Raw genomic sequence first — 14,806 nt, 5'->3', positions numbered from 1 at the left:
TCTGTAGGCCACCTAACCGAACTCGTCACATACATTCGAGTGCTAAGGTTCCGGGCAGTCTCCTTAGCAGTCTCATCCGCAAACGCATTACCACGACCAACATCATCCGTCACCTTACGATGCGCACTACATTTAACAATCGCTACTTGCTTAGGCAGCGTCAGTGCATCCAAATGATCATTCACAAGCTGGCCATGCTGAATCTTCGTACCATGCGACGTCAAGAAACCTCTCTCTCTCCACAATCGTCCAAAACTATGTGCGACGCCAAATGCATATTGGCTGTCGGTAAACACATTCACACGTTTCCCTTTCGCTAACGCACACGCTCTAGTAAGAGCAATCAGCTCTGCAGCTTGGGCAGAATTCTGATTTAATCTTGCAGTCTCAACAACAGTATTCAACGTTACAACAGCATAAGCAGTAGTCACATCGCCATTCGGCAACTTAAAGCATGACCCATCCACATACAATGTACCATCCGGATCTTCCAATGGGGTGTTTTTAAGGTCCACTCGACCTTTTGTTTCTTCTTCGGTCCTCAAGTAACAATCATGTTCTACTACTACATCTGACTCTGTGCTAATTGGTAACAAAGTTGCCGGGTTCAGAACATTACAACGTTTTATTTGAATGTGGCTTGCCAACAGCGTCAACTCGTAACCAGACAACCTCGCACTCGTCAAGTGCTGAGTTTTCGTCCGATTCAAAAGAGTATCGACTGCATGCGGAACCATCACCGTAAGCATATTATCCATGACTAGTCCTGCTGATTGTCGGATGGAGACCGCGGCTGCCGCTGTTGCTCGTAAACAACTCGGCAATGCTCTAGCTACCGGGTCCAAAGTCGAGGAAAAATATGCACATGGACGTTGCTTACCACCAAAAGGTTGCGTTAAGACACTCAAAGCACAACCTTCTCTCTCGTGAACATATAATGTAAACGGCTTGCTGTAGTCGGGAGTACCCAACACAGGAGCCGAACATAATGAATCACGCAGTTCAGAAAAACTTTTCTGACATTCTTCCGTCCATGGTAAAGGAGTCGAAACATCCTTGCACGTAAGAGCCACTAATGGTTTCGCTAGCAATGAAAAATTTGGAATCCATTGCCTGCAGTACGACGTGATACCTAGAAAGGCACGCACATCTCTTTGGGTTGTTGGCACAGCCATACGTGCAATTGCTGCAATTCTCTCCGGGGTCAACCTCCTTCCCTCCTTTGACAATAAGTGACCTAGATAGGTTACTTCTTGACAACAATATTGGAGTTTAGAAGGGGACACCTTATGATTCAACTCACAGAGATGTTGCAGCAACGACACCGTAGCAATTTTGCAAATGTCCTGAGTATCAGCAGCCACCAATAAGTCATCGACGTATTGGATTAAGGCCGCACCGACCGGCAACCTAAACGCATCCAGTTGACCCTTCAAGGCTTGGCTGTAAATCGATGGACTTTCACAGTAGCCCTGAGGAGCGCGTTTAAACCGGAAGCTGCGTCCACCAAGAGAGAAACCGAAGAGGTCCCTGCTCTCCTCGGCAATCGGGATGCTGAAAAACGCATTTTTCAAGTCAATCACCGAAAACCACGATGCAGAAGCTGGAATCAGAGTCAGTAGCGCCGTGATGTCAGGCACAACAGGGAATTGAGGAACCACAATTTTATTCACCTCCCGTAGATCGATAACAAAACGATAAACAGGCGGTTTCGAAGGATCAGAACGTTTTAAAATGGGCAGTACAGGGCTGTTGCACACGTTTCCCCTAGTCTCTTCAATGACATCCTTCTCGATCAGATCATAAATGATCGCTAACAGTGCTCGTTCACCATCAAGGGAGATACGATATTGGGGAATACGTGGCAATCGCACATTAGATTTCAACTGAACAACATATGGGGAGATATCGAGCAGGCCCACATCATTGGGACCTGTTGCCCACAAAGACGCAGGAAGAGAACTCAATTCCGGTGGGAGCTTATCGAGAGACAAGTACATGGGAGAGACAACCCTCTCTCCTAACGTAAGCTTTACACCCGCAGGAGAACAATACAAAGTCGCATACAAACGTTTGAGCAAATCCAGGCCCAAAAGATTTTCACCACAACCCGTAGTCAAAATCAACGGAGCTTCGAGCTCACGAGGCCCAATTGTAAGGGGCAAAGGGCGCGAAACAGATTGCTAACAGGGGCGCCAGAGAATCCAACGGAAACATTTGTTAAGCCAGACAAAGGTGCGCCAGGGAGTTTCGAATGCTTAATGGAACTTTTCGCTGCACCAGTGTCCAACAGAAAAGGCTCAACGACGCCCGATGTAGCAACTGCGACGTAAGGCCCTCTCTGATCAACCGGAACTGATACCACTCCCTCTCCTTGTCTTTGGCTGTCCTAGTAATTACTGTCATCAGTTCCCTGATCGACGTAGTAATCGTCTACATTGTACTGCGCAGATCGTCCTTGCGACGATCCACGTTGATCAAAACAATTATCGGAATTCGATGAGTTATCTGAGCGATCGTTCTGAGCACCACGACCTCTACCACGTGGTGCCTGCTGCGAACCACCACGACCTCCTCTAGATGAGTTACCACTATTACGTTCATTTAGAACAGGACAATTGAATTTAATGTGACCCTCTTGCCTACAATAAGCACATTGGTTGTATCCTAACGAGGATCTTTTGGAAGAGGAGTCAGTACGAGTTTGGGATCGGTTCGATTGCGGCTGCGATCTATTTTGTTGCGAATTATTCTGATTCGAACGTGGAGGATACGCTTGCTGAAGCAGCACTTTAGTTTTTAGCTCTTTCGTCTTTTTATCAGCACGGTCATTCTCTTCTTTCTCTCTGTTCTCATAATATTGTGCCGTAGCCAATATCTGAGCTGAAGTAGAAACGGCCCATGCACTTTCTGAATTCCTCAATTTATTGCTCAAATCGGGCAGTAAGTTCGAAACAAATTTATCCACGAACAACCTTTGACCACCCTCAGTGCTCATATCCTGGCCACTATGGTCGATGAATGCCTCCTCGAACCTCGTAAAGAAGTCGGAAACACTCTCGTCCTTCTTTTGCTTACAAGCTGACAATTTGTCCCAATTTACCCTCATAGCCGGCATAAGAGTTTTCATTAATGTTATTATTCTTTGGGGAAGATCAGTAATCAGCTGGTCGGGCTTAGCGCCACCAACTTGTCCGGCATCTGCCGCTACAATGGCAGCCCAAGCACCACCTAATTCATTCGGATGGTTTTCATGGCGAATCTTAGCCCATACCGGCTGCGGTACGACATTGCCAAACAACATGTCGATATCGGCAAGATTCATTATCGTAGCATCTACGAGCTGCGATAATTCTTTGTAATACCCCGCAGGATTTTTGTGAGGGTCAGGCAAAGATTGCTTCACCTGTAACACCTCTGATCGCTTCCACGGGAGATGTATCCATACTCTCTGGAAGAACGGCAAGATCGGAGGAGCAGCTGCGGGGTTACCTGGCATCTAAACTGGCGGAACTTCCAGCATAGGATACTGACCAGACTCATCTGGCTGTCTTTCGACATCCTCAACAAACAAGGCTTGAGGTATGGGCGTGGGACGAAAAGATAGCAATCGTTCAACAGCACGTCGAACATTAGTATCCACTATCAGTCCAGTCGAGAACTGAAGCTGTAAATCAGACAACGCGGTCAGCACCTCGTCAGGTGCGTCGGCCGATATCTGATCACAAAGAACCTTACACATTTCCTCGAACACAAATCTTTGGGTTGGTATATTGAACTGACAAAACGTGTCGAGCACAACGCGTGGTGGATTTCTAAGGGGGTGCGTCATCCAACCCATCGCCATATTATATAGCGAAGCACGTTCCCTATTACCAGGAAGCTGACTACGTCTCTGAGGACCATCTGTACCAGCGGACCCAAGAACAGGTCCGAGCGAATGAAAGAAGCTAGCCGCAAGGGGAGAATTACGACTACAAGTAGAGGGAGAAGTATAGGACACAGGACTGACAAGTGAAGGAGTAGAAACAGAAACAACAGCAGGGGTTAACAGAGCAGGAGCAGTAGCGTGAGCAGGAGTATGTGGAAGCGGAGGAGCAGTAGGAATAGCAACAGACGAAGGAGCAGGAACAGTCGGAAGGACGGGTGCAGGTTGAGGAACAGGCGGAGGAAGAATAGGTGCAGGAACAGGTACAGGGGGAATCACAGGGGCTGTGGTACCCTGTACGTACGGAGGTGGCGATTTCATAAGATAAGACATCAAAGGATCCTCAACTGCCTCATCCTTCTTTTCCGACTCCGTAGGCAAAGCAGGATAGCATTTATCTATAGTCATATGCTGTAATCTGTCAAACACTTCCTTTTCCCTAACCTCCTTATCATGCTGAAACTGCTCTGCTTTCTTTACAATGGTACCAGCACTATCTCTCTGATTACGTTTAGTCTGTCTGATTTCTTTCTGTCGGGCTTCTTTACGCCACAACCGAAAGGCATCAAACATGGCCGGCCTTGACTTCTTCGCGAACAACTTAACCTCTAGATTATCTAAGATCGGGGCCTCGAAGCTACCATGTGGTGGCCAGCGAAGGTCACCATCTTTCTTCGTATATTTGATCCAGTATTCATTAAAAGTAATCGGGCCTAGCCCATGTTTGCTATACAGTTCATACGTGGGAGTTCCAACCGGAGGTATCGGACACGAGTCCTCCAGTCGGGAATCCGTACCACAAGGTCTGAAACAACTAAACAAAGTACTGCGACCAGGCATCTTGCACACTAGCCGAGTTTCACAAACTTCAAGGGTTACGGGATTTACCAAGTCCCAGCAAAGAACAAAACCCTCGGTTTTTGGCGGCTGCAGTCGTCAAACAACACAACAAAGTACGCTAGCAAAGTGTCACCGACAAAAACACTCACACAGCGTTAACAACAAAAACACTCGCTAAAGTGTCAACAACCAAGAACTCTGGGAGCGACCCACAAATACTTAACTCAAAGATCGATGGCGTCTCCAGGAAGGCCCGTCAATCGTCTCGCTATACCAAGGTCTACGCCAGGCGCCAAAACAGGTCTACAGTCAGGGCAGCAGTCCGTCGCAGCCGTCAGGAGGCGGGAATCTTCGCGGGAAAAGCCTTCGGGCCACTTGTTTCGACAACAGGATCGATGAAGCGGAGTGCACCTTCCCTCGGAGATTTCACACGAAGTTCCTCACGATCGTCGGGCTTGGACCGGTACCACTGATGCAGCCCCACGTTGGGCGCCAACTGAAGGACTGGGTTCTTTAAGACCCAGCGGTGCCAGGGCACAACACCTGAAACCTTCGTGGGTAACCTGCTCCGGCGTACGAATGACAGAGACACGGGACACTTCCTTCGGCGTCAAAGATTCAAGGTTTATTTGCTGCAGGGAACACAGATATCACGACAAGTACAACTCGTGCAACTTGGGGAGACTGCTTCAAATTGGTTCTGTGGATCGCTCCTTTTATACAGTTTTTACCCATAGGACAACATGGTACACAAAAGTTTACAACCCAGTTCCCACCATTATCCCCCAGAGGGGTCGCTTTGGTCACTTTGATACACATAAGGTCCGGAACATAAGTGCGGAAACATTTGGCGGTTCCCAACTGTAAAAACCCATCTTCCCAACATTAGTGCATTCCAATCGGCAGTAAAACAGATCGAAATAGGAACAAAGACAGGTGCAGAGGAAGACGGAGACAGTGGGGAGATCGGAAAGGGTGTAAAAGGGGAGGTATCGGGAAACACGAGATACAGGCATCAAAGGGACGTGCCTAATGGGATGCACGGCTGAGACAATAAACCGGCACGGCGAGATGAGCCTCGAGCGGGGCCATCTGCCTTACAGTATCATCCCCCTCGTCATAAAGACACTTACAAAGGACATGTGTCTTCCGCAAATATCTTGGGAGTCCCAGGGTCGCGAAGCGGACAGCGTCCGTTCGCTGGCTACTTGAGGTCAAGAGACAAAATGGATGCCGTATCTAAGATGGAACCCGTGGGTAAAGATGAAAAACCCACATAACAAACGAACGGTTTAAGTTAGCACAGCGAAACTGCGCACACTTACTAAACTCGGCATTTGCGGTTCATAGATACCAGACTCGACCATATTCGTGCGAGTCGAAAACACCACTTACAATTGTCACGGAACCTCAGCTCCGGTGGAGCGGGAGTCCTGCAGTTTGACTTACTTGTGTTGCTGCTGACCGGAAGACGCTGGGAGTGCCCGGGACCCCTCATAATCACCGCTGACCTTCGCCTCCCTGCCGCCAGTACCGCTGCTGCCAGGGCTGAATTACACTGCCTGGCAGCACTTGCGGCTTGTTACCAGCGCGAGCGGACAGCGCCAGGAGGCGCTTAAAAGCAGTGCAGGGTTCCCGCGTTGCGGGACACGCCGGAAGAAGCCCGGGTTATAAACGGACAATGACAGCTTCCTACATTTAAGAAAAGAGGATGAAGTAGTTAAAGCAATAGAACAAACAGCGGTGGACATCTTTAAAGGTGCCCTGGACTCAGTTCAGACCCAAATAAATGAATGTATGGATGCTAAAATGAGGGTAATGGACAGCAGATTAGACCAGTTAAATTTAACCATAGCCCAATTAGGAACTATGATTGGGGATGGAGGCAAAATAATAGAAGAGGGTGCTAGATTGTTAGCAGACCTTAGAACAACACGAGTGGAAAGTAAGCAAGCTAGTGGAAATGAACAAATTCCCACGCAGCCCAGAAAGGAACTAACAAATAGTGTTGGGATGAGGAGAGAAACAGAAGAGTTAGGGCAAAATGAGGCACAGAGGAAGCTAGACACTAGTATTGGCACTAGAATGACCCAAGTGGGAGAAACAGTCCTGTGCAAGCTATGTACAGTCCAAAGGGGACAGATTTGGTACCCAACTCTGATGTTTTGAAGTTACCCTCGCTACATGCCCCTATGTTCTAGTACTAGCCGGTGTACCAGCCCTGAGAAGGGAACAAACCGAAACATGGTCCAATCTCAGGAACAAAGTAGTAGAGTGGCTCTCCAAGTTTAAAAAGTTCGACCCCGACAAAATGAATGAAATCCTGATGGTGCGCAGGGTAGGGTGGGTGGGGAATTCTGCAAAAAATGTACAAGGCGATTGCATTGTTATAAACTTTAGGCACCCACATATCTGTAACTTGTTGAGAGCGCACGAGGAGACACCAACACAGAGTACTAGTATTTGTGCATTACCATTAGGTTATTTTTACAAACCTGTTGAGCTGGGAAGATGTCAGAACACAATTAATCCTATATTCCCTGAGATTCTAAATAGGTTCCAAGAATTATCATCCTTAGAGGCGGTTGATTGACTACAATCCCCAAAAGATATATAAAAAAACTCCCATGAGGCATACCTAGAGAAGAATCTAGGGGGAGGTAATAAGGTATTGTTTATTGACTCTTGTAGAGAAATTGAAGTAGAAGACGAGAGTGGTGCAGATGAAACCATACTAACAACCCAAATAACAAGTGGAACAAGTGGAAATATACAAATGAGGAAGGATAAAAATTTAGATGCTAGGCTAAAGAATGGGTCCATGGAAGTCATAGGTTTTAAAAGTCCTGTTATATTAAAAATAATCTCATGGAACATTGCTGGTCTAGGAAGGAATGTCAACGACCCTGAGTGGAATGATTATATTGAAAGGAGTGACATTTGTATGTTACAGGAGACATGGGCCTTGCAGATTCCACATAGGGTAGGGTACAAAACCTTTTATGTGGCCGCAGTTCCTTCTGTAAGAGGAAGGCCCTCTGGGAGCCTAGTCATCTGGGTTAAAGAGACCCTCGATGTTAAAGTCGTGCAATTATGTATTGACTCATTAGATATATTGGCAAAAAAAATAATAACTAAGGATAATAGGGTACTGCATATATATAATATCTATAATAGACCCTCCCCGACCTCTAAGGAGTCGATAACTATAGATTAAATAGACTCCATCTTAAAGCTACTTGAAACAAAGACAAGTATAGTAATAGGTGGTGATCTCAACTGTAATTATGAATCAATAACAGGGTTTGATAACATCTTAGAAGAGGAAGATACTGCTAATAAGATCCCTAAAATGTATTATTCTAAAACAGTTCCGTGTACTGTGCTAGCGCTCCAAATTATGAAATTAACGGTTGGGGATGGCCTGCGAGCATGTAATGGACGATTACCATCTGATGTACCTAAGGCCCCAACCTTTTGCAGAGGCAAGTCTCAGAGTAAAATTGATTATATTATCCTATCTTTTGATATCTGGCCGTACGCTGTAGATTTAAACATAATTCCAAGAATAGAGAGTGACCATCGACCTCTTGAGTTTGATTTTTATAGTAGACTATTATGCAGCACAAGTGAAGGCAATAGTACATCTGGCGTGAACACAGATGAAATTATTGTTAGCAATAACTGTCGTTCAGTTAAATGGGCGTATATGCTGGAACATGGCGAAATATTGGCAAATGTGTATAATACATTCACAAACACCTTTTGTAGGCACGCAGTCATATCAGTGGAAAGGAAATCCTTTTAGATCTACATAAGGGGTTCTTCAAAGAACTTATTCCGCTGGTAACAAATATGCCCAAAAAGATCCGCAGAGATAGAACACCTCAACTGGCAGGAAAAGCTTGGTATAATAAGGATTGTCGAATGGCAAAGACGGAGTTAGTCCATGCCATTAAAAATAGTGATACATTGCTAGTTAAAGAAGCTAGATTGAAATATAAAAGAGTACAAGAACGGGCCAAAGAATTCTGGGATGAAGAAACGTGGTCTGATCTTCTTGCTGCTGCTAAGAGTAATGATCAAATGCTATTTTGGAGATTAGTGGCGAAAGGAAATAGGAAAGAAAAGGGATCTGTTTACTTAGACGAGATCACCTGGATCGAACATTTTACTAAGTTGTATGAAGCACCTGAGGACGATGTGACTCTTCTAAATGATGAGCTAGTGCGAGGTCAAAATGAAGACTCATTGGATTTTGACTTACAAGAAACATTATTGGCAATTGATCAAGTTAAAAATGGGAAGGCTCCTGAACTTGATACAATCCCGGGGGAATTATATAAGCATGAAAATAAAGTTTGGGGCCCCTATATTAACTGTTTATGTAATGCCATAGCTGCTGGTGCAGAGATTCCGGAAACGTGGAGGGGGCGGAAATCATTACAATTTTTAAAAGGGGGGATAGAAGTGATCCAGCGAACTATCACCCCAGTAGTTTAATTGATATTTTATAAAAAATATACGCAAGGCATGTTTTAAACCGTATAAATATTTGGATAGAGGAAAAAGAGGTCCTTACAAATTCCCAGGCGGGGTTTAGAGCCAAAATAAGTACTATAGATCAAGTCCTAAGGTTCTCTTGCTTGTGTTCGAAGTATGTCAACTTAAGGAAGAGTCATTTATACGTAGCCTTTGTAGATCTTAGGGCTGCATTTGATCTTATTCCTCGAAAATTGTTGTGGAAAACACTCAACCATCTAGGACTGCCAGTAAACCTGTTTGATCAGATCGTGAGGTTGCACGGAAATAATTATGCAACGGTTAGGTGGGGCCCGGGTGGATAATTAACAAGGCAAATCCCAATAAAACGGGGAGTTCGCCAAGGCTGCGTGTTGGCGCCTACATTATTTTCTTTATTCGTCAACGATATTTCATCCTTTTTGGAGGGTTGTAAAAATTATGCTTCAAAATTGGGGGGAGAAAGAATAGAAACCCTCCTTTTAGCTGACGATACTATACTTATATCGCAAACACCCAAGGGATTACAATGTTTATTGAATACATTCCAAACATATTGCAGAGAGAAGGGACTTGAGATCAACACAAACAAGACGAAGTACATGGCTATAAACCCGCATAAAACCTTTAGGGAAAATGTGGTTTTAGACGGACACAAACTAGAAAATGTTAAGAATTTTAGTTACTTGGGTGTCTCCTTGGATTCAAAACTAGCCTGGAAAACCCAAATTGAAAAAAGTAAAATGATTTTATCTCAAAACATGTTACCGATTATGAAAAGGCATGGAAATAGTCTTAGTAAAGCAGTATCCCCAGCACTAGAAGTATTTAAATGTAAAGCCCAAACAGCTACCTTGTATGGAGCTGAATTATGGGGGCCCTCGTGCAAAAAGGTTTTTGAGGTTGATGAAAACAAATTTTATAGATCATTACTAAGACTACCTGTCCGTCCCCCATTAATACATGTTATTCTTGAATTAAACATGAAGCGTACTGATCACCATGCGATCTTAAGACCAATAATGCTCTGGGTTAGACTTTGGTCGACACCCGAGCTTTCAGACTATAGGGTTGGACTAAAAGAAATGATGGAATTGGATAATAATAATAGTATTTTATGGCTAAATCATGTGTGCAATTGGCTAAAAAAGATTGGTCTGTCACACTTTTGGGATGATCCATCATTGTTAACTCAAAATTCAAAAAAGATGTTAAAGACATCTTTTTGGGCATATATGGACCATAGCAGGTTAAATGAAATAGTGATTGGATCTTTAACAAGTACATTTCTTTTATTTAAAGATTCTGCCTGCTTTGAATATTTCTTAGATGAAGTACGTCCACCACTTGTTAAAACATTGTATATGAAGTATAGATATGGAGTCTTGATGACTAATACAAGCACAGCAAGGTGGTCAAATGATGGCAATGATCAATGTACTTTGTGCACATGTAAAGCCAAAGATGATGATTTGCACATTTTGTTTTTTTGTACCGCTTAATCAGTGCCAAGGAAAATGTGGAGTAGACCATTGTGCTTAAATATAGGTGTGAGTAAGATGCGAAAAGGATTTTTAAGACCGATACTAGTCAAGTTAATATTTTTGGTATTAGTAGGTTTCTCTTAGCTACAAATTTTATAAGAGTACAACTAGGCCTTAAATTGTAGTGAAGTGTTGTTGAAGATGAAAGCGCTGTCACATGGAATGATGATGCTATTGTTGTTATTAATGAATTTTAAATGTGTATATGTATGTGTATATGTATATGTGTATATGTATATATATATATATATATATATATATATATATATATATATATATATATATATATATGATTATCATCAACGATGGATCATTGCTGAATAATCATGGACCCAACCTCGAATGTAAAATGTTTTTTATTGTAACAAATGCCTTTTTAAAATATTTATATAATAATTATTATTTTTATAATGATGAATCATCCCCGACAGTGTCTCTATGGAAAAAGTCACTGGACTGCACCTCATTCCCGCCTTTGTAGTAATGGCATTCAATGTTTTATGTATTGCAAGATGTTCTTTTATGTATCTTTTATGGTACTATTGTATCGAAATAAAGATTAGGAAATGAAATGAATTTAACCTTTGGCACACAGTTATCAATCATAATAACCAGTATAATTAGGACCCATAATGTCCAGGAGATTTATATTTGTGGTTTTAAAATAGCTGCAGACTCCTAAAAAAAACTAGGTGATCTTAAATGCTTAAGAATCCTAAAGTTACTTAACATATTGGTTCTAAAACCCAGATAAAACCTTTTTTGCAGATTAACTAAAGCTTTTTATAATTTCCGTATCTCACAGAATCATATTTAAACTAGCTTAATTTAATTTCATTTGATAGTCCCTCAAGAAGAATGCTTCTGAATGTAAAAATAATATTAATCAATTAACATTGGAAATGGACATCGCTATGAATAGATTTAAACTAAAGTGATTGTAAAATAAACAACATAAAACATAAATCACATTGTAGTGTAAAGTATTGCACAGCATGCAGAATAACTGGATTACTTGGCACACTCCAGAGATCTGCAGGGGAGAGGTCCACATTTCAATCATTTGAAATCTCTTCTAGCCATGTGTGTACTCTTAGGCGTAATCCGATCTGCCACATTTGTAGATCTCAGTAACTGTTTTCTAGTGGACTGGAGGACAGTTAAATAACTAAAATAACCGAAGCCAGGCACTGACATCATTATTTATTCAGTCCACCATGGATTGTATCAAAGGTTGGCCCAAGTTATTTGCAGACATTGGGCTAATTTGCAAAGGGATTTAAGACTTGTAAAATTATGAGTGTCTAGTCTACGCACTCGTGGAGGAATCTCCGAGCTTGTGACGGAATCTGCACTGAGAACAGTTTTTCAGTGTGGAAATTCCGCCCTAGTACAGGCACTCCACACTCAACTTTACGAGTAGTAAGTCTCTTTGTGAATCGGGCCCCCAGGCTATTCCGTTGTATTAATTAAGCATCTGTGCTCTCCATGAGCTGCCCATGTTTAATAGTTCAAGTAGATGTTTTTTCTAGAATATACTCCTATCTTTCATTTCAGGGGTTAGTCCTGTTTGGTGTACCTGTCACTTGTAGCAGTAACAATGCTGCAGGCAATGTCTGGCCCTGAATCGTGTTGTACCGTTCTGTGGGTACCATTGAGATGACCAAGGTGGCAGAACTGGGGGAGCTCATTCATGGAATTGATTTGATACTTAAGGACTGAAGTGATCCCCATAGATGTGTTTTCCTCATTTTGATCAACATGAACAAGCTGTAAATGAAACATATTTTGATCTTACAGGTTAATTTTATTCTGTCTCGTGTTAATTATGCCATTCGGGACAATGTGAAAAAATTTGGTATCAACAAATTACTCGACTCTGGGGTCTACAAGGCAGCTTTTCCTCTTCATGATGTGAGTATAAGAAAATGCTTGGATGATTTCCCTATAAAGGTTAACTGAACTGCATATTTACTTTAGGAAAAAATTAATTTCACTCTACTTCATTTAATTTATTGCATAAAATATTTATTATTGAATTTAAGTAGCAAATACAAGAGCAATTATGGGACCAGTACCATGCAAGTCAAATAACATCATTTGTTTTTGTTTCCCAGTGCAGATTTAATTACATCTCCGAAGACTCTAACTGCCCCAATGAGCGTTATCTTCTATACAGAGAGTGGGCTCACCCTCGCAGCTGTTTCAAACTCCAGCCGTTGGATCTTGTCAGGTGGGCAGACGTACCATTTACTAGATTGAAGAACAATATAGCATCTGTGACACTTTAAAATATTTTTGATTTCTGATGGCCAAGTAAGCAGATAATCAATATGTTTCCGAAAATCGACATGAATAAGGACTGCATTGTTAGTGAGTGTGGCCCGGTTTTCAAAATAGAAAAAGTCTTCTCAGAGTTCCACACCTCTGTGACCAGCTCACATATCGACCACACGGTAGATAAATGAGAGGAAGAAGACTGCTGAGCATAGACTGGAAAGTAGGGACCTTATTTAATTTATGGTTTGACAGGTGGTACTGCATTACATTCACCATCCTGATGCTCTACTGTCCGTTGTTTTTTTCTCTGTCCCTTGCTACCAGGGCTTTCCTGGCTGTGACAGACAGGATAAAAAGACATTACAGCTTCAACCATAAACAGGGCGGGCAGTGTAATGTTGTTCTTCACATGGCCCTTACTCGGGTACGCCCTTGGAGGAAGCATTCCGTTGACAGCTAACATAAGGCCCTCCTGTCTCTAAATGAGGCAGGCATGATATACTGTCGCTTTTGGAAAAGAGTACCCTCTCTACCAAACTCTAAATCAGATCAGCCCTAGACTTATATCTTAATGTGTCTCTTCTCAGGCAGAGGCCTCACCACAGCAGTAGCATGGCCACCTCTGCAAGATCAAATTGTGTTACTAATCTAGTGCACAATGGATGAATACTCCTACTCCGCACTTTGTTTGCAGTTAGTAGCTAGAAACCATGAGTATGAAGTAACCAAGTAAACTAAAGATTCTCACATAGTGTGTCACAAGGAGAGCAACACCTGTCCCCTCTTCTCAACAAACATTAAATCTTTTAAGTCCATGTTTAACTTTAACTAGACTTCAACCAGTCCTCTTCTGCCTGGCCTCTTTGCCGTATTCATTCTTTTATTATTATTATATCCAATATACCATTTCTTACTTCATACTCCCTTCCTCTCTTCTCTTGTTTGAATGTCCAGTGCACAAAGTCTTATCTCATACTCCCTACTCCTCCGCTAACAGGTTCTCCAGTACCTGCATCCTTGTACTTTGATCTCATATTCCCCCCCCCCAGCATTGGTGGTTAAAAACCCAGTCCCTTACCAAAATTGTAAATCATATAGCTGTGCAATACCAAAATGCTGCATATATATATTGGCTTCTCATAATTCTATATCTTCCAGTGGGAACCATAGCCATGGACTAAGACAGGAGTCTATAGAGACAGGGCCCACATACCTCTACACCCTATGTAAATTAAACCTGTCTGGGAATACTGAATGCAGTGCATTCATAGGACATATTGAACCACGCCTCTTCAGTAAGGGGGACCTCTCAATTGAATTGTATCTGAAAGACGATATTAACATTTCATACTTATTTAAAAACATAAAATGACTAGGTTCTTGGTAAAACCCCTGCAGATTGTCATTCACTCTAATCAATTTCAATAGAAACTTAGGGTCTGATTTAGGGTTTAACCATGGTACTCCATCCATCAGGGTGGCAGGGGCACCTTGATGAACTACCATCCAACAAATTTAGTGATGACTTGCAGCCCAGCGGTCATCTCTGTACCTTGAAAGGAGCTGCCATCATGGCAGTGTACTTCAAGGTACAAAATATTTGGTGGATGGCCACAGTCGGTTTTAACGACCGTCTGCCAAACGTTTAAATGTTTTATTTTTATTTTCTAGAAATAAATTCCCAAAGCTGGAG

General features: G+C 42.7%; 1 protein-coding gene across 2 annotated transcripts in view; it reads left to right on the top strand.

Moving 5' to 3' along the window:
- Nucleotides 1–14,806, top strand: part of ANO6 (anoctamin 6) — a 503,549-nt gene that overhangs the window by 365,681 nt on the left and 123,062 nt on the right. For both annotated transcript variants that reach the window (XM_086919093.1, XM_086919092.1), the window contains exons 6-7: nt 12,634–12,747; nt 12,951–13,066. In XM_086919093.1, coding sequence (XP_086775219.1) covers nt 12,634–12,747; nt 12,951–13,066 — 230 coding nt within the window. The remainder of the gene's footprint in view (nt 1–12,633; nt 12,748–12,950; nt 13,067–14,806) is intronic.

This window comes from Lissotriton vulgaris, chromosome 1_1, assembly GCF_964263255.1.
Source record: "Lissotriton vulgaris chromosome 1_1, aLisVul1.2, whole genome shotgun sequence".
Taxonomy (NCBI): Eukaryota; Metazoa; Chordata; class Amphibia; order Caudata; family Salamandridae; genus Lissotriton; species Lissotriton vulgaris.
Note: the sequence above shows the minus strand (reverse complement) of the source record. Positions and strands in the feature narration are given on the sequence as shown.